The sequence below is a fragment of the Gorilla gorilla genome, chromosome 13, assembly GCF_029281585.2.
Source record: "Gorilla gorilla gorilla isolate KB3781 chromosome 13, NHGRI_mGorGor1-v2.1_pri, whole genome shotgun sequence".
NCBI classification, from domain to species: Eukaryota; Metazoa; Chordata; class Mammalia; order Primates; family Hominidae; genus Gorilla; species Gorilla gorilla.
The window spans coordinates 134,464,013-134,490,762 of NC_073237.2; the positions used below are offsets into that span (position 1 = coordinate 134,464,013).

A 26,750-nucleotide genomic window follows, 5' to 3' on the forward strand; every position below is an offset into this window, starting at 1 on the left:
TAGCAGGGGCTTTGGGATGGTGGTGAGGGTGGAAGTCTAGGCTCCCCACCCAGTTTCTGCTGGTATAAGTGGAGGTAGGGTCATAGTTTTTTTTTTGGCTTGTGTGTGTAGTTTGGCTATTGTTTAGTGATTATTGTCTATAAGTTTTATATCTCGGTAGGCTGCCCCTTTCCTAGTCCTTTCACTAGGGAGAGCTGGGTTTATTGAGCCTTTAAAAAATCTGTGCCTATTGGCATTTCTGGGTTGTTGGGTTCACTAGTACCAAATCTAGGATATATATGAGGCATAAAAGAAAACTCAAATAAGAAACTTATTGTTGTGTCATTCCTCAGGTTCCAAGGTCCCTAGCCAATATTTTCCTTCTTCCTTCTACCTGTTAGAATCTTATATTTGCCTTATATATGATGTCCGAGGATCTTGTAGTCCCCCCTTATCCATGGTTTTACTTTCCCCACTTTCTGTTATCTGAGGTCCACTGTGGTCTGAAAATATTTATTACATAACTACTCTCGCACTTTGGGGCCATTATTAAGTAAAATAAGGGTTACTTGAACATAATTACTGCAATACCATGGCAGCCAACCTCATAACCCAGATGGCTGCTAAGTGACTAATGCAGTCCAGGTGGGACAGAGCAGAACTGTGTGGGGTTTCATCATGGTACTTAGAACAGCTAGCAACTTAAAACTTATGAATTACTTCTGGAATTTTCCACCTGCATCACAATGCCTGTGTCATTCACCTCACTTCGTCTCATCATGTAGGCATTTCATTATCTTATAGCATCTCAAGAAAAAGATGACCGCTGGCTGGGCACAGTGGCTCATGCCTGTAATCCCAGCACTTTGGGAGGCCAAGGCTGGTGGATCACTTGAGGTCGGAAGTTCGAGACCAGCCTGGCCAACATGGTGAAACCCCATCTCTACTAAAAGTACAAAAATTAGCTGGGTGTGGTGATGGGTGCCTGTAATCCTAGCGACTCGGGAGGCTGAGGCAAGAGAGTCTCTTGAACCCAGGAGGTGGAGACTGCAGTGAGCCGTGAGCTGTGATTGTGCCACTGCACTTCAGCCTGGGCAACAGCGAGACTCTGTCTCAAAAAAAAAGAAAGAAAGAAAAGAAAAAGATGACTGCCAGTATCTGTAGAAACTAGTTTCTTATTATTTTTTAAGTTTCTGATGGATTGGTAGTTGTGGCCACTTTTATATTTCTGATAGCCTTCCCTCCCTCCCTCCTTCCCTCCTTCCCTTGATAAACCCTTTTTTCCCTGAAGTTTTGTCCACTTAAATGGTTTATCAATGCCCCAGTCTTTGTCTTTCTTGATCTTCTCTATTGTATTTTTGTTTTCTGTTTCACCAGTTTCTGTTCTTATTTATTATTTCCTTTCTTCTACTTTGTGTATGTGTACTGTAATATTCTTTCTCCAATTTATTAGTTGGATACTCAGCTCATGACATTGAGCTTTTCTACTTTGCTAATGTGTTTAAAACTTTAAGTTTCTCTCTGAGAGTTATTTTAGTTATATATTGAAAGTTTAAATTTTTTGTTTTAAATATTTTTTCCAAGTGTGATTAAGAATTCTTGTTTGATTCATGAGTTTTTAAAATAAGTAGGATTTTAAATTTCTAATTGACAGAGATTTCTCTATCTTGTTCTCTTTTCGTATGTTTTGCAGTTGATTCTGTTATTCCTTTTCATATTTCATCACTCCTTATATTTCAGATCGTCCATTGGGTTTCTTTCCCCCCCGCTCCTTCTGCCTGAAGAACAGCTTTCCTAATTTTTTTTTTGTTTTTGAGACGGAGTCTCGCTCTGTCGCCCAGGCTGGAGTGCAGTGGCGCAATCTTGGCTCACTGCAACCTCTACCTCCCGGGTTCAAGCGATTCTCCTGCCTCAGCCTCCCGAGTAGCTGGGACTACAGGCGCCCGCCACCACGCCTGGCTTATTTTTTATGTTTTTAGTAGAGATGGGGTTTCACTGTGTTAGCCAAGATGGTCTCGATCTCCTGACCTCGTGATCCGCCCGCCTCAGCCTCCCAAAGTGCTGGGATTACAGGCGTGAGCCACCGCTCCCGGCCTCCCCCTAATTTCTTTTAGTGAGGTTTGATGGTGGTAAATTCTCTTGGCTTGCCTGAACAGTCTTTATTTTGCCGTTGTTTGTGAGACGTGGTTTTACATCGTAGAAAATTCTCATTTGTTATCTTTTTTTTTCTTTATTTATTTACTTATTTATTTATATATATATTTTTGATCATTCTTGGGTGTTTCTCACAGAGGGGGATTTGGCAGGGTCATAGGACAATAGTGGAGGGAAGGTCAGCAGATAAACAAGTGAACAAAGGTCTCTGGTTTTCCTAGGCAGAGGACCCTGCGGCCTTCTGCAGTGTTTGTGTCCCTGGGTACTTGAGATTAGGGAGTGGTGATGACTCTTAACGAGCATGCTGCCTTCAAGCATCTGTTTAACAAAGCACATCTTGCACTGCCCTTAATCCATTCAACCCTGAATGGATACAGCACATGTTTCAGAGAGCACAGGGTTGGGGGTAAGGTCACAGATCAACAAGATCCCAAGGCGGAAGAATTTTTCTTAGTACAGAACAAAATGAAAAGTCTCCCATGTCTACCTCCTTCTACACAGACACGGCAACCATCCGATTTCTCAATCTTTTCCCCACCTTTCCCCCCTTTCTATTCCACAAAACCGCCATTGTCATCATGGCCCGTTCTCAATGAGCTGTTGGGTACACCTCCCAGACGGGGTGGTGGCCGGGCAGAGGGGCTCCTCACTTCCCAGTAGGGGCGGCCGGGCAGAGGTGCCCCTCACCTCCCGGATGGGGCGGCTGGCCGGGCAGGGGGCTGACCCCCCCCACCTCCCTCCTGGACGGGGCGGCTGGCCGGGCGGGGGTGCTCCTCACTTCCCAGTAGGGGCGGCCGGGCAGAGGCACCCCTCACCTCCCGGACAGGGCGGCTGGCCGGGCGGGGGGCTGATCCCCCCACCTCCCTCCCGGACGGGGCGACTGGCCGGGTTGGGGGCTGACCCCCTCACCTCCCTCCCGGACGGGGCGGCTGGCCGGGCGGGGGGCTAACCCCCCCACCTCCCTCCCGGACGGGGCGACTGGCCGGGTTGGGGGCTGACCCCCTCACCTCCCTCCCGGACGGGGCGGCTGGCCGGGCGGGGGGCTAACCCCCCCACCTCCCTCCCGGACGGGGCGGCTGGCCGGGCGGGGGGCTGACCCCCCCACCTCCCTCCCGGACAGAGCGGCTGGCCGGGAAGAGGGGCTCCTCACTTCCCTGTAGGGGCGGCCGGGCAGAGGCGCCCCTCATCTCCCGGACAGGGCGGCTGGCCGGGCGAGGGGCTGATCCCCCCACCTCCCTCCCGGACGGGGCGGCTGGCCGGGCGGGGGGCTGACCCCCCCACCTCCCTCCTGGACGGGGTGGCTGCCGGGCGGAGACGCTCCTCACTTCCCAGACAGGGTGGCTGCTGGGCGGAGGGGCTCCTCACTTCTCAGACGGGGCGGTTGCCAGGCAGAGGGTCTCCTCACTTCTCAGACGGGGCGGCCAGGCAGAGATGCTCCTCACATCCCGGACGGGGCGGCAGGGCAGAGGTGCTCCCCACATCTCAGACGATGGGCGGCCGGGCAGAGACGCTCCTCACGTCCAGGATGTGATGGCGGCCAGGAAGAGGCGCTCCTCACTTCCCAGGTGGGATGGCGGCCGGGCAGAGACGCTCCTCACTTTCCAGACTGGGCAGCCAGGCAGAGGGGCTCCTCACATCCCAGACGATGGGCGGCCAGGCAGAGACGCTCCTCACTTCCCAGACGGGGTGGCGGCCGGGCAGAGGCTGCAATCGCGGCACTTTGGGAGGCCAAGGCAGGCGGCTGGGAGGTGGTTGTAGCGAGCCGAGATCACGCCACTGCACTCCAGCGTGGGCGCCATTGAGCACTGAGTTAACGAGACTCTGTCTGCAATCCCGGCACCTCGGGAGGCCGTGGCTGGCAGATCACTTGCGGTTAGGAGCTGGAGACCAGCCCCGCTGACACAGCGAAACCCCGTCTCCACCAAAAAAATACGAAAACCAGTCAGGCGTGGCAGCGCGCGCCTGCAATCGCAGGCACTGGGCAGGCTGAGGCAGGAGAATCAGGCAGGGAGGTTGCAGTGAGCTGAGATGGCAGCAGTACCGTCCAGCTTTGGCTCGGCATCAGAGGGAGACCGTGGAAAGAGAGGGAGAGGGAGACCGTGGGGAGAAGGAGAGGGAGAGGGAGAGGGAGAGGGAGAGCTCATTTGTTATCTTTATTTCAACATATTGAGACTGCTCCACTGTCTTCTGCCTTCTGTTGTTTGTGTTGAGAAGCCAGTCATTCGTCTAAATTTTTTTTCGTATGTATGACTGTCTTCTCTCTGGGGCTGCTTAAATAAAATCCATTTTGTTGTGGAAAATTGAAACATATGGGAAAGTGGAGAAAATACGGTGAACTCCTGTGCTCCGTCTCCACCCACATTTTGCCAATGTTGTTTCACTTACGCTTCTTCTTGCTTTCTTGTGTATCATTTTAGGTGTAATACGCCAATAAGCATGTCTGACAATTAAGGATTTATCATAGCTGTAGAGCATTATTACACTTAGCAATGTTGACAATAATTCCTTAATATTATCTAACACCTATTCCAAGTTCAAATTTTACTAGTTATTTCAAAAATAACTTTTTACGGTTGGTTTAAGTCAGGATTCAAATGAGGTTTACTCATTTGAGTTTGCTTAATCTGTCTAAGTCTCTTTTACTTTAAAAGAGTTTTCCTCTGCTTATTCATGCCATTTATTTGTTGGGGAGAACATATGGTTTGTCCTGTAGAATTTCTCAGTTTGGTTGTTTGCATCATGGTGTTGTTTGGTACAGTCCTCTGTCCTCAGTGTATTCTGTTACCTGGTAATTAGATCCGGAACAGGGCTTCTGAGCCTTGGAGGCGTTGAAGCTCTATTGTGGACCGTGGCCTCTGCATTTTAGGATGCCTAGCAGCATCCCTGGCCTTTGCCCTCTCGATGCCAGGAGCGCCCACTAGTTGTGACAACCAAAGGATGTCTAGAGACCGTTGTGAAAGAATCCAGGCCGGGCTCAGTGGCTCACGTCTGTAATCCCAGCACTTTGGGAGGCCAAGGTGGGAGGATCACCTGAGGTCAGGCATTCGAGACCAACCTGGCAAACATGGTGAAACCCCATCTCTACTAAAAATACAAAAATTAGCCAGGTGTGGTGGCAAGCGCCTGTAATCCCAGCTATTCAGGAGGCTGAGCCAGGAGAATCGCTTGAACCCGAGAGGCGGAGGTTGCAGTGAGCTGAGATCGTGCCATTTCACTCCAGCCTGGGCAACAGAGCGAGACTCTGTCTCAAAAAAAACAAAAAAAAAAAAAGAGAGAAAAAATCCAGTTCCCTTCTTTTGGAAGGCTTCCAGGTGGTGGTGTACACTTCCTGCCGCATGGTATCAGGAGCTCTGTCATGTCTGATGTCTCTCTGGGTGATACTAACATGGAGCAGTGGGTTCAGCCTGATCTGCCATTGTGAAGTTCTCCACTGGTCTTTCCCTAAATGGTTCTAATGACATCGATGATTGTTACCCAGATCTGTGAGTTCAGTGAGGGTCGCAAAATGGTGAATTTATAATTTCATGATTCTTTCTGTGTTTGTTGTTTTGACTTTTTCTGTAAGAAAGATCTTACCTCATCAACTGCTTGGTTACCCTGAAATTCAGTTTGTATGTGTATTAAACAAGGTACTTGGTTCATTCTGTCCCTTTATTTATAAGTTTTCAAAATAATGAATCAATGCCCTATTAACAAATAGGACCAGTGAGAGCTAGAAGAAAATTATTCTTGTAAAATTTTGAATTTTAACGTGTTTGACGTATTTCAGTTCTTTGCAATCACTATTACTTTTGGTGCTTAAATTGTCCTATCTTGGCCAATGTTCACCCTTTCAAGTTGATCGTTCTGCCCTTCTCACAGGCCTGGAGTAGAGTTTGACAGTTGTCTGGTTTTCGTCTATGACAGCATGTTCCAGGATCATTGTGCACACTTCCTGTCCCCGATCTGGAATTGCTCATTTCTCCAAGAAGCAGCACACGCTGGACACTGCCGTGATTCCTGTGGATTCCACCCCCCCCGCCCCCGTACTCTGGTGGCCTTTGCCTCCAGGGGCTTCCTCTTCAGCTCCTCTTCAGAGACTTCCCTTGGACTCCAGGAACCACGGGAAGTGCATGGGAGTTTGCATCCCCCAAGGTGGCACTTAGCCAGTGAAGGGAAGGTGCAGGTGCAGGAGAGCCAGCTCTCTGGCTTCAGTCAGTACAATCTTCTGGTTCAGATGAGAGCCCAGAGTGTCCCTGTGGGAGCCTAAGCCACCTTTGCAGGACTTGGTCTGAAGCGCACCCTTGCTTGGCTTCTTCACCTCCCTGTCTTGCTTTTGTCTTCCCGTCTGGAAGCCCGTCCCACCTCACGGTGTGCTTCTGTAGAACCTGACTGGAGACGCCGTGGCTACTTTGATGAGATAGAGTATTTGGAGACAGTCGTCTGTGGTCATTGCTTCTGGGTTTTTATTGCTTTCAGGCTTTTTGGTGGGCTTTTTAAAAAGAGAGAAGTGGCTGGATGCAGTGGCTCACTCCTGTAATCCCAGCACTTTGGGAGGCCAATGTGGGCGGATCACCTGGTGTCAGGAGTTCGAGACCAGCCTGGCCAACATGGCAAAACCCCGTCTCTACTGGAAAAAAAAAAAAAGTGTATAAAAATTAGCCGGGTGTAGTGGGGCGTGCCTGTAATCCCAGCTACTCAGGAGGCTGAGACAGGAGAATCGCTTGAACCCAGGAGGCGGAGGTTGTAGTGAGCCAAGATCTCGCCACTGCACTCCAGCCTGGGCGATAGAGCAAGACTCCGTCTCAAAAAAAAAAAAAAAAAAGAGAAAAATATGTCATTAATTCCGTGGCATTTGTAATTCAAATAGAAGATTGTAGGATTTTAATCTCACTTTTGTATTTATCTCTCTTTTCTTCTATCCTGAAAATGTCTTTTTGTCTTTTTACCTTGCTTATTCTGTTTTTTAAAATGGTATTGTTTAAAAGTTTTTTCTTTCCCAATTATTTACTTCTACTGCATAGAAATAATAAGCAGTTTCATCTGTTGGTTCTGTGTTGAGCCACAGAATTGTCAAACTCTCGTTACTCTGAGTAATTTTCTGTAGATTATTTTGTTTTTTTTAGGACACAGTTGTACCATCTGTGAATGTATCATTTTTGACCCATGAATTCTTTAGTCTTTTTTTCAGTTTCCAAATGTAAAATTTTAATTTTAATTAATCTGTTTGTTTCTCATTTCTGCCTTAATTTCTAACTTAAGTTAGAACTTAAGTTAGATTAGGAGAACATGATCTGTATGATAGTTTTCTTTGAAATTCATTTGCATTTGCTCTGTGCCTTGGCTTTATGGTCAGCTTTTTTCATGGTCGGCTTTTGTTCTTGTTCTATATGTGCTTCCAAGGGATATGTTATCTCTAATTTTGTGAGCTCTGAGTTTTTTATATTTGTATGCTAAATCAGGTTTGTTAGTTGTATTACTCAAATATTCTTTATATTCATTAATATTTTGCTTGATTGATCTGTCAATAATTTTGTTTTATTTTTATAGAGTTAGTGGGGACAAATGCAGTTTTGTTACATTAGATCTATTGTATAGTGGTGACATCTGGGCTTTTCGTGTAGCCATCACCTGGGCTCAGGCGATCCTCCCACCTCAGCCTCTGCAGTAGTTGGACCACAGGCGCACACCACCATACCCAGCTAATTTTTTGTATTTATTGTAGACATGGAGTTTCTCCATGTTGCCCAGGCTGGTCTTGAACTCCTGGGCTCAAGTGATCCACCCGCCTTGGCCTCCAAAGTGCTGGGATTACGGTTGTGAGCCACTGCGCCTGGCCTTTATTTACTTACTTTATGTATCTCATCTAAGAATTCCTGTATCTGAAGTCTTTAGGGGTGTGAGTGCACTCATTGTTTCTGTTGTGTCTTTTAGTAATGGTGACCTTGTTTCATGGTGTGTTTGGTGATATTGTTTGAGTTCATATATGACTGATCTTAATCCTTTGTATTAGTCAGGGTTCTCTTAGAGAGACAGAACTAATAGGATATATATCCTATATATATATGTATCTCCTATATATCCTATATATATATAAATGATATATGTATGGGAGTTTATTAAGTATTAACTTACATGATCACAAGGTCCCACAATAGGCCGTCTGCAAGCTGAGGAGCAAGGAGAGCCAGCCCGAGTCTCAAAGCTGAACTTGGAGTCCGATGTTCAAGGGCAGGAAGCGTCCAGCACGGGAGAAAGATATAGGCTGGGAGGTGAGGCCCGTTGTCTCCTTTTCACATTTGTCTGGTTGACATTCGCTGGCAGCTGATTAGATGGTGCCGACCAGATGAAGGGTGGGTCTGCCTTCCGCAGCCCACTGACTCCAATGTTAATCTCTTTTGGCAACATGCTCACAGACACACCCAGCATCAATACTTTGTATCCTTCAATCCAATCAAGTTGACACTCAGTATTAAACATCACATCCTCCTTTTCTCAACTAAGGTTTTGTGAGATAATTAAGCCCCACAGAAAATGAATTAACAACGTTTTCAGTTTTCTCAAGGATGGAACATAGCTTGTACCTCTCCAGATATGTAGGAGAGAAATCCTTTCTCTTGGGATATCTTTAGATATCTTGGGAAACAATAGCTTAAATTATCTCCAAATTCCCCCTAACCTGTGGGGACTCTGTAGGCCAACTGAGGAAGGTTTTTGTCAGAGAGGATTTGCATTTGTTGTTTCCAGAAGCCTGGGGTGCTGCCAGTCCGGGCTTACTTTAGCCCCGCTTTGGGGATGATTCCTATTCAGCTTCCCCACCTTGAAGCGAGCCCAAGGCTTGGGACTCCTACCTGTGCACTGGAAAGAGTGGTTCCTCAGTTCAGCCTCCGTTTCTTAATCTGGAAAGGGGAACCTGTGCCGTCGCCTGCTGTCAGGGGGGGTAAAGCACCTGGGCCGTGTCTGGCATGTGGCTGTTTTTAGTGAAAGCTCTCTTCCTTTCTGTATTCCCCTCCAAAGCTCGCTGTTTTGCTTCATTGTCTCCTATTTCAGGGATTTAATTTTTTTAACTATTAAGTCTTTTTAAAAAATAGCCTTTCTCCATCAATGACTTTAGTCTGTTGCAGTTTTCATTTTTATCCTTTCCGTTCTTTCTTCTGCTTTGACTCAATTGACATTTTTTCCTATGATTGATGACTTTCATATGATTTTCCATGTTGTAGTAAATCGATTTCAGAGAAATAGTTCCATCCAAGCCCTGGCATCTTTGTCCTATTTATTTCGAGCAGCAGAAGTCTTCATTGAAGCCAGACTGATTCTTTTTTCCAGTTTACTTAAGTTAATTAATTATTCATTTATTTTAGAGACAATCTCATTCTGTCACCCAGACTGGAGTACAGTGGTGCCATTGTAGCTCACTGTAACCTTGAACTCCTGACCTCAAGTGATCCTCCTGCTTCAGCCTCTGGAGTCACTGGAACTGTATGTACGTGCCAACACACCCTAATTTTTTAATTTTAAATTTTTTTGTAGAAACAGGGTCTGTCACCATCTTGCCCAGGATGGTCTCGTTGCTTGAGACTCCTGGACTCAAGAGATCCCTCCCACCTTGGCCTCCCAACGTGCTGGGATTACAGGCATGAGCCACCACACACAGCTGTGGCATGTTTAATATCCATAGTATGGTGCTTCTTATAAATATCGCGTATTTTACTTAGTCAGTTTATGGTTGTGCATTTTATAATTTTTGTTATTGTAAAAAAACTTACAACACATGCCTGTAAGCCCAGCACTTTGGGAGGCCAAGAAGGGCGGATCATTTGAGGTCAGAAGTTTGAGACCAGCCTGGCCAACATGGTGAAACCCTGTCTGTACTAAAAATACAAAAATTAGCTGGGTGTGTTGGCGTGCGCCTGTAATCCCAGCTACTCGGGATGCAGAGGCAGGAGAATCACTTGAACCCGGGAGGCAGAGGTTGCAGGATGGTACCACTGTACTTCAGCCTGGGCAACAAGAGCGAAACTGTGTCTCTTGTCTCAAATTAAAACAAAAACAAAAACAAAAACAAAAAAACTTGCAACAAAAACTTTTGGGAATACATATTTTTGTGGGCATGCTTCATTTCCTTAGTAGGTAATGTCTAATAAATTAATAGAATTTTTTGGGGCTTCAAGTACGTTTTGCCAGATTGCTTTCTCAGATGACATAATTTTCATTTTCAACAGGGAAGTTTGATGGCGCCCATTTCAAAAGTGGTCGCTTTCAACTGCTTGTGCTCGTGGGCAGGGGCTGGTTATCTTGGCTCTGGAGCCAGCATCCTTGGTGGTATAGACCCCACTGCTGTGGCCTTCGCTGTTTTCATGCTCACCCCGAAGCTTTTTTTCTCTGGCACAGCCCTTCTCTGCAGGACTTCAAAGTGGCCAGCAGTCAAGGCCTCCACAGTGGGCTCTGGGGATTAGCACCTTCACTTTGTTGCTTCTTAAAATCCTGTTTGCTTTTATGTTTCTTCAAAGAACTCAAAATGAGTTGCAGCAGTGGGAGGCGGCTCCAAGTCACTGCACGTCTTCCTTGGTGTCCCTGAGGTCTCAAGAGCTCTGTCGTCTATAAGAATTGAAATATACCATAGGATAGTTGAAAATGAAGAATTATTGTGAGAAAAACACTGGGCAGGGACAACAAAATTTACCTAAAAAAACAACAAGGTGGCGGCCATATTAGCCCTGGGGAGTTTGATTTGTGGGAGCACAGCTGGGGTGTGGTGGGGTGCTGAGCGGTAGAGGATGGGCCCTCGGGGAAGGAGGCGACGAGTCGGGGCCTGGCGAGGGAGCAGGGCCTGAGCAGAGGCTGGGTCCCCCTGGGAAGGGCGTCCTTCCAAGCTCCATGGCCTCACAGGACCCTCTCCTGGGATCTCGAGGAAGAAAATCCCAGGTCAAGGGAGACTGGACAACGAGGTACAGGGAGCCTCTGTGGGTTTGCGGGTCGGGGGCTGGCCCCTGCTCCTCCCTGTGCTGCGGGTTCGAGGTCCCAGCAGAGGCAGTGGGAAGGTCTCACCAGGCTCTGGGCTTCTCAGCGCATCGAGATCCCTCAGCGCGGCAGAGGGGTCCGCAGCCACGGGTGCTGGGCTCGGTGTTGTTGCCAACCTTGGTGCAGCAAGAGGTGAGGAAGGGTCCGTTAGTGTCTCTGCGGCAGATGGTGGTCCTGGCTGTCATGCACCACGGTCATGTGTGTGAAGCACTGTTCTTAGCTGCATGCCCATCCCTGGTGGGCCTGTGAGGACCTGACGCAAGTGCCGGGGGCATGGGAGCTGGGAGAGAGCCACGCAATGTGGGCTTTGTGTGCACCACACCCCTTACTCGGGGGCCCTGTGTCCTTGTAGGTGGTAACGTGGACCTGGAAAGCCAAGCAGAGGGGAAGAAGGAGGTGGAAGCAGATGACGTGATGAGGAGCGGCCCCCGGCCCATCGTCCCGTACAGCTCCATGTTCTGTTTAAGCCCCACCAACCTGTGAGTCTCCTTGCCTGCTGGTGTGTGTGGCCGCCCACTCACCCATGCATCATGACCCGCGGGATCTCAGTAGCCAGCGTGCACTGATTCTGCGCACTTATGTAGAGAAACGGCTCTAAATCCCATGGCAGACCCCAGAGGCACGTGCCCGTGTGACCTCATTCTGCAGAAGAGGACACGGGCACAGGAGGCAGCCTCAGCGGAGCTGGGGTGAGCTCCAGGCCTGGGCTCCTCACCTCCTCTGTGGTGTGCGTGTGTCTCTGCACACGGGGACGCCGTCTGCCCTGTGTCGCAAACACACTTCCATCCATCTGCCTTCCCATCACACCTGGCACCTGTGTTGCCTGCGTGTGTGCACTGTGTTTATTTGCATGTCTATCCGTGTGTCCACGCCTGTGCTTTTCATGCATTCATCATCCACTCTTGAGTCCAGGGCTTCCATTAGTCCAGCCGGTGTTTATGTGGCAGACAGCACTCTAGGTCCTGGGAATAGCTAGGAATGAACAAAACAGGTGAGAACCCCTGTCCTTGCTAAGCCTGTGTGCTGGTGGGAGAGGCAGAGACAGACACGACAAATAAGTAAAAGACATAAGATGCAGATAGTGTTAAGTACTAGGAGGAAACACAAAGCAAGGCGTGGAGATGCGGACCATTGGGTGCTAAAACTTAGATGAGAAGGTCAGGTGGGGCTTCCGGGGTGAGACTGGAGCAGAGCTTGAGGAGGAGGAGGCAGAGGGAGAGGCAGACAGGGGTGGAACCACACGAGAGCTTGCCCGGCCAGAGCAGGGGCTGGGCAGGTGGATGGGAGGGCAGAGGGCAGCAAGGCCGCATGGACGTACCCCTGTTCGTTACTGACCTGTCCATCCCCTTCTTCTTTCACCACCCAACCGTCTTTCCACCAAGCCCTGCGTTACCCCGCTCCCTGCCTCCTCTCCCCAGTCATTCTTTTATCCAACACACATGTCTTGGGAGCTTACCCTGCTATGCTGCAGTTAGGAGTAAAGCGGTAATGGAGACAGACATGGATCCTGCCATGTCAGGACTGACAGTGCAGTGGCAGGTGAGGGGTGGTAACCCGGTGTGGAAATGGAAACACAGGAAGGCACTGGCATTCTGGGAGCAGGTGACAGAAGGCCAGGGAGGTTTTCTGGTGGAAGTGACATCTTGGTTGAAACCTGAAGGATGAATAAGAGTTAAGGTGAAGAGGGGAGAGGGGAGGAACTAGCGGAGCGTTCACAGTAGCCCAGAAGTAGAAGCCAGCAGTTGGCACACAGCCAAGGACAGAACTGGGTCAGAACACAAAAGGGTAGGCAGAGCTGGCTGGTTGTTCTGTTGCGGGGTTGGGGGGTTGCACCATCCCGGAGCACACTGAGAAGCGTGGGACGTGTGCACAGTGGGGATACTCGGATTGCAGCCCAGCGGGGCCCTTTTATGGGGAGACTACAGATGGAGGCCGCTGAGTAGACGGTCAGGGTTTCAGGGAGACAGAGTGGTGGTTTGGCCAGGGTACTCCTAGTGTTGAGGTTTGGAAGTCAGGTGCATGTGGAGGAATTTTAGAGGCAAAATCTACAGAATTTGGTGATAAATTAGATGTGGAAGGGGAAGGAGACATCGTGGATGTCTGACTGAAACCCAGTTTCTGCCCGACAGTGGCGGAAGGCACTGCATTCACTGAGACCAGCAGTGCTGCTGGGGTCCCGCCCGCAGACCCTGCAAAGCCTGGGGCGGCTGGGGATGTCTCATGGCCAGGTGGACTTAGGATCTGAGCTGGGGGGTAGAGCTGAGTGCCAGAAACCCAGACACAAGTTGGAGTGGGTGACGGCTGAATTAGAAGGAAAGGCAGCCCTTTTAAGGAGGGGAAGTGGCAAGGGATGAGGCAGCAGCAGGCTGGCAGTGGGCCAGGGATGAACAGCTCTGTGGACACAGGGGCAGGAGCTAGATGGCTGAGTTCCCTTCAAGGAAGAGGGAGATGTGGGCAGCCGCTTAAGATGGATGGCCCTTGGGGGTTCGTAGGTGTGGGTGAGGGGAAGAGCTTAGAGGGGCTGGGGACGGTGGACATGCCTGCGCGGCAGGGGAGGCATCTCCAGAGCACAGCCCTCGTGATGGGGGCCGTCTGCCCCACCTGCTCCGTCCACGGCTGCCTCTTCTCGTCCCCCACCCGTAGATGGGCTTCCCAGCCTCCTGGTTACCGTGCACTCTCACGATGTGGCTCTGCCAGTAGCAGGGAGGCCCCTGCTTGTTGATTTCCTTGCTGCTTCCTGGTGTTTTGACTGCTGAATGGAGCTTCATCAGGCCTGTTCTGGTCACCCCTGTGTCCCCCAGTGTCCAGCACATGCCTGGCAGGGTAGGTGCTCAGTAATGTTGAACAAGCGAGTCAGGCAAATGGGACTGGAGCAAAAGGCGAGCATGTGGCAGTGTGTGGAGTGTGTTCCCGTGCAGCGTGTTCACGTGGAGCGTGTTCACGTGGAGCGTGTTCACATGCACCCTGGGAGCCTGGAGAGGGCACACACCTCGCACAGGTCCCAGAGAACTTTCCTAGGGCAAGAGAGGCCTGCTCTCCATGAGAATGTTGACGCTGAAATTCTTCCTCTCTGAGCAACTCCCTCCCTGCTGCCCACAGCTGACCTCTTCTGTGAAAGGGCTGGGTAGTTGATGCTGTTGGCTTTGGACTGCTGTTGGCTGCATGGACAGTTGGTAGTGAATGGATGTAGCTGTACTCCAGTGAAGTTTTATTCACACAAACAGGTCTCCCGATCTGGCCTGTGAACTTTGGTTTGTTGACCCCTGCCATGAGGTTCTGCAGCCTTCCCCACCCCCTGTCCCGGGAGGCCCTCTCAGGAATCTCGGCCACTGTCCATCACCTGGCTGCCACCACTAACCACAGGGACCATTAGCAAAGCGAAGCTCTGGGGCCACAGCTTCCTGAGGCAGCCCAGAGCCCTTTCTGCGGGACGGGCTGAGCCTGCCCTGTGGCAAGGGGTGGCGTGCCCGGCTGGGGGGCCTTGTGGTGATCCGTGCCTTCCCTCACAGGCTCCGCCGCTTCTGCCACTACATCGTGACCATGAGGTACTTCGAGATGGTCATTCTCGTGGTCATCGCCTTGAGCAGCATCGCCCTGGCTGCTGAGGACCCAGTGCACACAGACTCGCCCAGGAACAATGTGAGTGGCCCGGATGGCCGGGTCCCCGCCAGGCTGTGGCGGGGGAGCTGGGTGCCTTCCCAGGGGCCCAAGGGGCTGGGGTGGAGCTGGGGTCCTGTCTTCTCACAGGACACCCCTTCTTCCTCTGTCTGTGTGCCTGGCAGTGCAGGACCAAAGGTCTGGAGACAGGAAGACAGGGTGCGGCAGAGGGGGCCTGTTCCCAGACGGTGCTTGTCAGAGACCCCCCCTCCCAGAACCATTTTCCACAGGCTTCCTGGCTCCCTGGCTGACTGCTTAGAGGCCTGGAGGAAAAACTCGGAGCCACCGAGGGCACCCTGGCTCAGGTTTCAGCCCAGCCTTTGAGAATAACCTTCCTTTTGGTTTCAGGCTCTGAAATACCTGGATTACATTTTCACTGGTGTCTTTACCTTTGAGATGGTGATAAAGGTGAGATATGTGGCTGCCCCTTGTGACCCCAGTGTTTTGCTCTCCCTCCCTCATGATTGAGATGGGACCAGGGCAGTGGTTGAACCACAATTTCTATAAACTCTTAAGACATATGGCAGGTGTGTGTGTACTGGGTGCGTGCTCAGCGCGTGAACATGTGCACACAAAGAGGCTTTGTCGTTCACTGAGAAAATTACATCCCGCACTGGGAGTGGTCCCCAGTGTCGTGCCTGGGCCTCCACTTGCTCTGGTTTCTTGAACACATGAGCTACATACAGTCTCTCTCCAACGTGCACATGTGGGCGGAGGCCCTCCTTCTTAGGACAGCAAAGGAGGAGGGCTGCATGGCATTGGCTGGGGGAGGAGGAGACCTGGGAGAGGGAGGGTGTTAGAAGACTGTTGGAAGTGGGTGCTGAAGACTTGAATTTAGGAGGGCATTTGTCTTATGACAGATTGAGTCCTTCACTGTCTGCCTCTAAGTGTTGACACGAGGTCCCCCATATCACTGTCTGACTAGTGTGGCCCTTGTGTGTTTATGCAGGTGTGCCTTCAGTGTGGTTGAGTGTGCACACACCTGCACGTCCATGACTTCCGTGCAGCTTAGGGTATGTGTGTGCCGGCATGCGTGCACACAGGACAGCGTGTGCATATGGAGCACTGACAGCAGACGCATGAACACGTTACCTCTGCTGTTTCACTCTTGCAAAATTCTGTGGGGTGTGTGTCATCATCCCCATTTTACAGATGAGGAAGCTGACCCTTAGCGAGGTTATGTTACCGGCCTAGAATCGCAGCAGCAGGAGTGACAGAGCCAGGATGTGAGTGAAGGTCTGCATAACTGCAGTCCTGCTGCTCTGAGCTTGCCTGCAGGGGATCTGGGTGAGCTCTGAGCTCCCTGGGGCCATGTGTGCCTACAGCCCAGTGATGGAGGAACAGATGGAGATGGAGACCTCAGTCTCATTCAGGCTGCAGGGAATTTAGGAGCCCAGGCAGGATCTCAGCCGGTCACAAGCCATGTAGGGATATTTGGGTCCATGGCATTGAGGTCCAAAGGCCCACTGAGGCCCTTTGGGGTGTGACCTGGGCCGTGTCTCCCTACTCTGACAGGGCATGTAAAGGTGTCTCTAAGGTGCACTGATGTCACAGGTGTGCACATAATGTGTGCACTCAGCCACACTGAGCCTTCCGCGGGGACCTAGAGGTATATTTCTCCCCCATGACTCTGGAGCCAAGCCGTGTGGCTCTGCCTATCTTTCTAGGTTTGTTTTGGTTTGGTTTTTTGAGACAGGGTCTCACTCTGTCATCCAGGCTGGAGTATGGTGGCGTGATCTCAGCTCACTGCAGTCTCTGTGTCCTGGGTTCAAGCAATTCTCATGCCTCAGCCTCTCAAGTAACGGATTACAGGTGTGCAGCACCACACCCGGCTAATTTTTGTATGTTTAGTAGAGATGGGGTTTCACCTTGTTGTCCAGGCTGGTCTTGAACTCCAGAGTTCAGGTGATCCACCCGCCTCATCCTCCCAAAGTGCTGGGATTTCAGGCATAAGCCACCATGTCTGGCCATGTTTTATTTTTTTTCTTAAGAGACAGGATTTCACCATGTTGCCCCGGCTGGTCTCCAACTCCCGGGCTCAAGCAGTCTGCCTGCCTCAGCCTCCCCAAGTGCTGGGATTACAGGCATGAGCCTCCGCACCTGGCCTCTGCCTGTCTTTTCTGGACTATGACGTACCTAAAGTGTGTTTCTCCCTCCTAGATGATCGACTTGGGACTGCTGCTTCACCCTGGAGCCTATTTCCGGGACTTGTGGAACATTCTGGACTTCATTGTGGTCAGTGGTGCCCTGGTGGCGTTTGCTTTCTCGTAAGTAACGTTCGCTCTGCTCTGGCTAGGGAGAGCCCCCAGAATCACGATGGGCGTGAGGGTGAGGGAATAAGGAAGAGGCCCTCTTGTGGGCTTCCCTGGGCTGCCTGTGGCTCTGTTGCTGTCCATGTGGGACTGTCCCTGCCTGCTTGGGGCGGGGCTGCGTGGGGTTAGGAGGGCATGAGGTCTGTCTGTGGCTCTCAAACTAGGTAGGGCCCTGGTGTGGCCTGTGGCCCTGGGACCATCCCCGCCTGCCTGGAGGGGTGGGTGCTATGTGGGGCTGGGAGGCCCTGGTGTGGCCGGTGGCTCTGGGACTGGGCGGCACAGCCTCTGGTGTGTCCAGCGTTTGCCTCCCAGGGTCCTTGGAGGCAACTTCACCTTGACCTGCTCTGAGGCAAGTCTGCTCCTGACCCAGGGAGACCTCTGGTGCTTTCGCCCAAGGCAGAACTGGTGGTCGCCTTCCCCTTTTGGGGCATTAGACGTCTCCTCTGACTCCTGAGCCAGTGGCACTTGGCCCTGCTGTGGCTGGAAATGGAGTTGGCTTCCTCAGATAACTGCATGGAGGGCACCGTCGGGGGCTCAGCTACAGCTGGGGATGGGAATATGGCGGGGAGTTGTGGGGTGAGATCCAGAGACAAGGAAGACCCCTAGTGGACGACAGACATGAGGGAGGGTCCACATCTCTCTGAGCGGCTGGGAGGGCTGCTCCTGGCGCCACTGACTCTGTTCTCTTTGTCTTCCTCTTGCTGGACTCGGCAGGAGCTTCGTGGGGTAATGCCTTCTCTCCCCCACACGCTGCCCCTGACATCACAGCATTCCAGTAGCCCCTCTTGGGTCATTTCATCTCCAGCCTCACCCCCCGCCCATCCACTTTCACCCCATCGGGGCTGCATGCTGCCGGGAGCCAAGTCCCCGGCCAGGGGTTCCTGCCATGCCTCTGGGAGTGGGGCGGGGAGCTGGGCTGGAGCTGGGCATGGTCAGCCCTTGGTGAGGAGCTTGCTGGTGAGCAGGCTGTCACCAGTGAGGGCTGGAGGCTGGGGCCATTGGCCTGGAGGGCAGCAAGGGCTCCGGGAGGGAACTGCCACCTGTGGCCACAGCCCGAGGACCGGGGACATCGCGAGGCGCTCCTGGTGCAGCTCCTCTCCGGAAGAGCGGCGTTCTTTCCTCTCTTCCCTCTCCACTCCAGCCCCCTGCAGTTCCCACTATTTCCTCTTTCTGTGATAAAGGAATGAGAACTTTGCCAAAGCATCAGCATAGGCCTTGGGAGTGGGAACACTGCAGCCAGGGGTCCCCCAGTCAGGAGGAGGGGAAGGGGTTGGGCCCATCCAGGTGGCTTCAGAGCAGGAGAAAAGGAGCAGGCCCCAGATGGACGCTCCCCCAGAAAGCCTCATTTACTGGGTGACAAAACAGTACCCCTCCCTCCTGCTCCTGTCCCCTCTTCCCTCAGCTGGCGGAGGAGCTGGTTTGAGAGTGGGTGTCAGGAGCACTGGGGTGATGGAGACAGGAGGCTGGGTTCTTCCCACCTGGAAGCGTTTCAGGGGGAGTTTGATCTGATTCTGGAGTGTAGCCTACAGTCAGGGGAGAAGAAGGGGACCAGGGTGCCTGAGACGTGTAGCTCACTCTCCCTGCTCAGCCCCAAGTGTTGCTGGAGCCCCAGGAAGAGCACAGGGGGCAGGGCCACCCCTACAAGCAGGCCTTCCCCAGGGAACGTGGTGGGACGTGGCCTCTGAGCAGGGTGGGAAGGGTTCCATGTGTGAGTGAATCCCACTCAGCCCTGAGTCCTCAGCTCCCACCCTCACCTCCCACCAAGTAGAGTGGCTTTGCTTCTGAGAATGGGGGCCGCCTTAGGAGGAAATCTCTCCTAGACACTGCTGGCCCGGCCTCAGTAGGGTCATGGGAGGTCCAGTCCCCAGAACCTGCTAATTCCTGCGTCCCTGACAGGTAGAGGCAGCTACATGGGTCTGTCCTGGCTTTTTCTTGGAGGGGCCCTGATCGAGGCCCGCTGGTTCTGTACTTCTGCTTGCTTCTGTGCCTGGAATTTTCTTTCCCCGACTTCCTGCCTTGCCATCCCTGCCCTGCATGAGTTTTCCTGTCTGCTGCTTTCTGGGTAGCATTGATATGTCTGTCTCTGTGGCTCTCCCTCCCTCCCTCCCTCCTTCCCTCCCTCCTTCCCTCCCTCTCCCCTTGTTTGTCTTAGTCCACCATGCCTCTTGCATTGCCTCTGTATTCGTCTGACTTCTTCTCTTTCTTACTCTCCTTCCCCTCTTCTGTCTTCCCGCTGTCGGTTTCACGTCAGCGGGAGGAATGTTAGGACGGCTGAGGAGATCTGTAGTGCAGAGGCCAGACAGGTCCCCTTTACCTCCCTCTAGCCAGCCCAAAAAGCAAGCAAAAAAGCCCTTCCAGAAGATTCTCGCCCTAGAAACGTGCTTGTGGGCTCCCACTTCTGGGTCTGCAGTCCTCGTGCGGGTCTCTTCTGTTCTCTTAATCCTGGAATCTGGGGTGGGAGGGGTGTCAGGGGTGATGGTTCTTCTCCTTGTGCACCAGAAGCTGCTGCCCTAGCCCCAGCTCCTGTCCTTAGATGAGGCCCGGGCCAGGCAGCCCTGGGAAGAGTCATGGGGCCTGTGGCACCTGCAGGGCAAGGCCTCTCTGCTCCTGGGTCCTCCACCCTGGAGTCTGAGACAAAATGCACAGGGGAGCAGGACTCAGACCCTGGGGGGTCACGTGGGAGCTGGGCACACCCATGCCTCCTGCCTGTCTGCATCTGTGGCTTCTCCCTTCTAGAGGATCCAAAGGGAAAGACATCAATACCATCAAGTCTCTGAGAGTCCTTCGTGTACTGCGGCCCCTCAAGACCATCAAACGGCTGCCCAAGCTCAAGGTTGGAGCCTGGAGTTGGGGCTTGAGGGATGTGCTGTGTGTGCGTGTGTGCGTGTGCGTGTGCGTGTGTGCGTGTGTGTGTATGCATGCAGTGCATGAGTGTGTGTGTGTTCACGTCACACCCCTGTGTGAGGGGGTTGGGCTTACTCAGCTGTAAGCCCCCATTACCCAAGTAGACCTTGTTCCCAGCAGCCTCCTGTGAGAATCCTCCTCCTTAGCCCAGCAGGATCAGGCGGCACAGGGTTTTTCTTCAGCAGCTGCAGTGCAGTGCGGGAAAGGCTGCCGGGACAGGTGCAGGGTGGTGGAGGGAGATGCTGGAGGTCAGGGGCTAGGGACATTGGCTGCTGAGAGGGGGACAGGCATGGGCTGAGCTTCTGGATAAAGACAGAGAATAAACTCAAACTCATAGGGCCACGCTGAAACCTAGTAATTGTGAGCTTGTGCTAGGCCCTGTGCGAATTGCTTCATGTGCTTCAGCTCACTTAATCTCCCAAACCTTTATGCAGCAGATTCTTTTACTGGAAATTCAAGCCATTGAGACCTGAGGCAATGGGGACTTAGAGAAGAAAGTTTGTTTAGAACCTGTATGTGAAGGAGTGGGCTGGCAGGCAGCTGGGGAAGGCGTCAGAGGCCCACTGGGTCCAGGGAGGAGTGGCGTCTGCCCTGGCACTGAGTGGTGCTGTGCAGTGGTCATCCACAGTGTGCCAGGCTGCTTTGTGGGAGACGGTTGTGGCCCCACCTTCCCGTCACAGCTAGATCAGAGCAGCCTGTGAGGTGTCTTCCCAGCTCTGAGAGCAGCATTGTGTGCACAGGGAATGCTGAGCTTCCAGGTCGGGACGGACCCAAGAGAAAGCCTCAGGTGGTGATGGCTGATGACAGGGCGGCCTTGGGCCACAGAGCACACGTGTCCCTGTCCTGGAGCCTACTGCTTTATCCTCAGTTTGCCCAAATTGCTTCCCTGATGGGCAGGGTGCAAGTGCAGGGCAGAGCCTGGCTGCATCCTCTCTGCACAGGCCCAGCACCTCCTGGTGCAGCTGGGCCTGGACTCCTGGTCATTCCCGTTTCCGTGGCTGAACTCTGACCTGTAAGGTCGGCCCTCCTAGGCATCCAGCTGCTGCCTCTAGCACCTCCTGCCCCTCCATCCGGGCCAAGATGCCTCCCCTCACAAGAGACACAGCACCAGTCTTGTGTGTCAAGGAAGCTGGCGGTGGAGCTTCTCTGTGGTCAGGGGCCTGAGGGCCTTGCAGGGCCCTGGAATGCCTGGGGGCCACCTGGGCCTCAGTGGTCCTCAGGTTTCCATCCCGTAGGTGCCCTGCCTGGTCCTCTCTCCTGGCTCCCTTCACATCCTTTCCTGCTTCCGGCCGCTCCCTGTGGCTCCACTTCTTGTCATGGCTCCACTCCTCCACTCATGGCCCCACCCCCCACCATGGCTCCACCCCTCTCATCATGGCCCCACCCATTCCCTTACGGCCATGCCCTCCCACCTTGGCTTCACCTCCTCATCATGGCTCCACCCCTCCCCATGACCCTACCCTTCCCCCTCATGGCCCCACTCTCCCACCATGATTCCACCCCCTCATCATGGCTCCGCCCCTCCTCCTGCAGGCTGTGTTTGACTGTGTGGTGAACTCCCTGAAGAATGTCCTCAACATCTTGATTGTCTACATGCTCTTCATGTTCATATTTGCCGTCATTGCGGTGCAGCTCTTCAAAGGGAAGTTTTTCTACTGCACAGATGAATCCAAGGAGCTGGAGAGGGACTGCAGGTAAACTGAGGCAGGGTGCAAGGTGGGACACACAGCCCCATGATGCAGACAACACTGGGAGTTCCCTTGGGACCAGGTGGAGCTGGTCACACGGCGTGGGAGACTCCACTGCAGAGCATCACGGACCCTGCCTGAGGGCCGGGGAGCGGCTTGCTTGAGAAGGGCTAGTGTCACCACAGAAGACGGGATGCATCCCCTCCCCAGCACCACACCAGGGACCCCCAGCACTTCCTCCTCAGCAGAGTCAGGAACCAGGCACGTTCTGAGGGACACAGACATCCAGGGAGCTCAAGGTGCCCACTGGGCAAGGCTTCTCTAAGCCCTAGAGATCTTGGCTGGGCTGTAAGGTCAGAGGGGCTGCCCGATGGCTGGAGCTGCTGTCACTGTCCACATGAGGCCTCAGAGCTTCCTGTGCCCAGCGCTGCCTCCAAAGCAGACAGGAGAGGGGCCCTTGGGGAAGAGCTGGGGGAAAGCTGGTTAGCTGCCTGTGTGGGCCCCGGGCAAGGCAGTACCCACAGTGTCTTCCTGCCCACGCGGCAGCGTCCCAGCTGCTTCTGGGTGAATATCGCGCAGCTTCCTCCTGTGCTGTGTGGCTGATGGGCGCCTGGCTGTTTGCAGCTGGGGATGCTGCACGCGCACATGCCCGCCAGGGAGCAGTAGCAGTTTGGGGAGGTGTATCTGTCTGGTAGTGGAATTGCCGGGTCCTGGGTGTGCATGTACTCAGCCTTAGTAGATGCTGCCAGGCCCTTGTGTAAAAGTACACTCTCTCCAGCGTGGATGAGAGCCCCACATCCTAGCTAAATCTTGGTGTTTTCTTTCTCGCCTTTCTGGGTGTAGTGGTCATTCACCGTGGTTTAATTTTGCACTTGTGTGATGACCAATGAGATTGAGCCCCCTTTGCTAGGGGGATTGGCCGCTTAGGTGTTCTTTTCTGGAAGTGTCTGCCTGTGGTCCTGTGTCTGCTGTCTGCCTCTTTCCTGTCGGTTACTAGGAATCATGTAATGTTCTGGACAGGAACCCTTTGTCATATGTATGGATCGCGGACGTCTTCTCCTCCTCTGAATGGTGCTTTCTACTCTTTTAATGGTGTCTTTTAAAAAACAAACTTCTTTTTTCTTTTTCTTTTTTTTTTTTTTTTGAGACAGGATCTCACACTTTTGCCCAGGCTGGAGTGCAGTGCTGCTATTGCAGCTTAATGCAGCCTCGAACTCTCAGGCCCAAGTGATCCTCCCTCCTCAACCTCCTGAGTAGCTCAGACAACTACAGGCACGTGCCACCATGCTTGGCTAATGTTTAAAATTTTTTGTGGAGATGAGGTCTTGCTATGTTGCCAAGCTGGGCTCGAACTCCTGGGCTCAAGCAGTCCTCTTGCCTCGGCCTCCTAGAGTGCTGGGATTACGGGTGTGAGCCACTGTACCCAACCATAGTTCTTGATTTTAATAGAGTCCAACTGATCTTTTTTATTCTTTTATGCAGAGTACTCTTTATATCCTGTTTAAGAAATCTATCCCAAGGCCAGGGATGTTTTCTTGTGTTTTCTTCTGAAAAGTGTTATTTTTGCCTTTCACATTAAGATCTGCAGTTTACTTGGAAGTTGATTTTTATGTGTTGCATAAGGTATGGGTTAAGATACGTTTTCTGACGATAGATATCCAATTCACCCAGCACTGGTTATTTGAAAAGATCATTCTTACCCAGTGTAATGGATTTTTTAAAAAACAAAAACAAAACAGCTTTAGGCCAGGCGCGGTGGCTCACGCCTGTAATCCCAGCACTTTGGGAGGCTGAGGTGGGTGGATCATGAGGTCAGGAGTTGGAGACCAGCCTGGTCAAAGTAGTGAAACCCTGTCTCTACTAAAACTACAAAAAATTAGCTGGGCATGGTGGCCAGCACCTGTAATCCCAGCTACTCGGGAGGCTGAGGCAGGAGGATCGCTTGAACCTGGAAGGCGGAGGTTGCAGTGAGCCAAGATTGTGCCACTGCACTCCAGCCCGGGCGACAGTGTGAGACTCTGTCTCAAAAAAAAAACAAAAACAGGAACAAAAAAACAGCTTTATTGAGATGTAACTAACACATTATACTGTTTGTTCATAATAATCCACTTAAAGTGTGCAATTAAGTGGTTTTTAGTATATTCACAGGTACATGCAACCATCGCCACAGTCAATTTTAGAACACATTTTCAGCACCTCAAAAAAAAAGAAAAACCCGCACCATTTAACTATCATCCCCTACATCCCTGTCCCACCCCTAGCCAACTATGAATCTGTTTTTAATCTCTGTAAACCTCTCTGTTCTGGACACTTTTTGTAAGTTGAATGATACAATATGTGGTCTTTTGTGAGTGGCTTCTTTCGCGTGATGTTTTCAGGTTTGTCCACCCAGTGGCCTGTGTCAGAGCCTCGTTCCTTGTTACGGCTGAATATCTGTTCTGTGCTGTGCCACATTTTCCTTATTCTTTCATTTGCTGATGAACATTGGGTTGTTTCTACCTTGTGGCTGTTACAAATGATGCTGTTGTATACATTTATGTCCACATTTTTGTGTGGGTCTGTTTTTGCTTCTCACGGGTGTGTACCTAAAAGTGGAATTAATGAGTGATTGGGTAACTCTGTGTTTAACTGTTTGAGGAAATGCCAGACTGTTTCCAAAGTGGCTAAAGCATTGTATATTCCCACCAGCAATGCACGAGGGTTCTGAATTCCCCGTATCCTTGCCAACACTTGTTGTTTTCCATCTTTTTAGTTTTGGTATTTTTTAAACTACAGCCATCATCATGGGCATGAAGTGGTGTCTCATGGTGGTTTTTATTTGCCTTTCCCTGATGACAAGTGATGTTGAGCAGTGTTTCATGTGCTTAATAGCCATTTGTATATCTTCTTTGGAGGAGTGTCTATTCAGATCCTTTACCCATTTTTTATTTGGGTTTTTTTTTTGTTTTTTTTTTGAGACGGAGTCTTGCTCTGTTGCCCAGGCTGGAGTGCAGTGGCACGATCTCGGCTCACTGCAAGCTCCACCTCCCGAGTTCACGCCATTCTCCTGCCTCAGCCTCCCGAGTAGCTGGGACTGTAGGCGCCTGTCACTACGCCCAGCTAATTATTTTTGTATTTTTAGTAGAGACGGGGTTTCACTGTGTTAGCCAGGATGGTCTCCATCTCCTGACCTCGTGATCTGCCCGCCTCGGCCTCCCAAAGTGCTGGGATTATTACAGGCGTGAGCCACCGCGCCCGGCCTTTTTTATTTATTAGAACAGTTATTTACATATTCTAAATACAACTCCCTTATCAGGCAGAGGATTAGGAAATAAGTATTTTTTCCCATTCTGTGGATTTGTCTTTTTACGTTCTCGATGTCCTCTGAGCACAGAAGTGTCCGATTTGATGCAGCCTAATTTATCTGTATTTTTTATTCTGTTGCTCATGATTTTGGTGTCACATCTAAGGCTCCATTCCCAGATTCGAGGTCACGAAGTTTTGCCCCCGTTTTCCTCTAAGTGTTTTATAGTTTTAGCTCCTTACACTTAGGTCTGGAATCCATCATGAGTTAATTTTTGTCTATGGGGTAAAGTAGGGTCACATTCATTCTTCTGCATGTGGACATCCAGTTTTCCCAGCACAGTCTGTTGGAGAGGCCATTCTTTCCCCACGGAATGGTTTCAACACTCTTGATAGGTGGGTTTATTTGGATCTTTTGTCTTTGCCCTCTCACCTCCCATGTTCTCATTCCTAGGGGTCAGTATTTGGATTATGAGAAGGAGGAAGTGGAAGCTCAGCCCAGGCAGTGGAAGAAATACGACTTTCACTACGACAATGTGCTCTGGGCTCTGCTGACGCTGTTCACAGTGTCCACGGGAGAAGGCTGGCCCATGTGAGTGCTCATCCTGCTCTCCGTAGCTGGGGCAGGCAGCCCCTGAGCTCGGCCTCCCTTCCTCCCTCTATCCCTGGGCTCAGGCATGGAAGCAGACCCACCCTTGTGGTGCAGGTCTTGAGTTCTTAGGGCTGTCTCCTTCGGGGGTTCCCCTGACACTTGCTCTCCTCTTGGCCCAGGGTGCTGAAACACTCCGTGGATGCCACCTATGAGGAGCAGGGGCCAAGCCCTGGGTACCGCATGGAGCTGTCCATCTTCTACGTGGTCTACTTTGTGGTCTTTCCCTTCTTCTTCGTCAACATCTTTGTGGCCTTGATCATCATCACCTTCCAGGAGCAGGGGGACAAGGTGATGTCTGAATGCAGCCTGGAGAAGAACGAGGTAGGTGGACGCTCTGTGGAGTCTTGCAGTGGACAGCGTGGGCAGCGCCATCAGGCTTCCCTCCTGCACACAAATCACTCACAGCTGGGTCAGCTTTGGCTGCCACCGTCTGCCAACACAGGGGCAGGTCCTCCTTTCTCCTGCAGAGGGACCAGATTTGGCTGCTTGAGGCCTGCTTGGAGAAGGCCTGGGCTGCTTCAGTTTGTCTTCTCTCATCAGGGCTCCCTGTGAGGCCTGGTGAGACAGGGCTGGGTGCAGTAGATGCCGTAGGGTAGGTTTTCTGCTTCTGAGTCTCTGTGCTCCTTTCTCCCCTTACAGAGGGCTTGCATTGACTTCGCCATCAGCGCCAAACCCCTGACACGGTACATGCCCCAAAACCGGCAGTCGTTCCAGTATAAGACGTGGACATTTGTGGTCTCCCCGCCCTTTGAGTACTTCATCATGGCCATGATAGCCCTCAACACTGTGGTGCTGATGATGAAGGTGTGTGGAGCTCAGCGCGGAGGGGCAGCTGGCGCTGCTAGGGATTGGGATCTGACCCTGAGGCTGAGTGGAGAGTCAGCCTTCTTCCTCCCGGCGTGAGCCAAAGCTGTAATGGCCTTGCATCCTGGCCAGCATGGGATGCCTGTGGAATCCTGTTTCCCTTTGTTGTCTGTGGGCTGGGACAGTGGGGAGGTTCTGGGAGGACTCGGGGAGAGCAGGAAGGGGTGTCCCAGGCCTAGGCAGGCATCGAGTTCTGTCTGCCCGCTTTGCTTGGTCACAGTGGTCCCAGATGGGGTGTCTTGGGGCTGCCAAACCCAT

At 51.9% G+C, this 26,750-nt stretch overlaps 1 protein-coding gene across 11 annotated transcripts in view; it reads left to right on the forward strand.

The window, feature by feature from the left end:
* Positions 1-26,750, forward strand: part of CACNA1B (calcium voltage-gated channel subunit alpha1 B) — a 248,526-nt gene that overhangs the window by 154,044 nt on the left and 67,732 nt on the right. For all 11 annotated transcript variants that reach the window (XR_008668315.2, XM_055350334.2, XM_055350333.2 and 8 more), the window contains 9 exons: positions 11,486-11,612; positions 14,643-14,772; positions 15,139-15,198; positions 16,951-17,057; positions 19,839-19,935; positions 21,540-21,700; positions 25,431-25,568; positions 25,748-25,949; positions 26,268-26,432. Coding sequence is in view for 10 of the 11 variants with exons in the window: in XM_055350334.2 (XP_055206309.2) it covers positions 11,486-11,612; positions 14,643-14,772; positions 15,139-15,198; positions 16,951-17,057; positions 19,839-19,935; positions 21,540-21,700; positions 25,431-25,568; positions 25,748-25,949; positions 26,268-26,432 (1,187 nt within the window). In the remaining variant the exon portion in view is untranslated. The remainder of the gene's footprint in view (positions 1-11,485; positions 11,613-14,642; positions 14,773-15,138; positions 15,199-16,950; positions 17,058-19,838; positions 19,936-21,539; positions 21,701-25,430; positions 25,569-25,747; positions 25,950-26,267; positions 26,433-26,750) is intronic.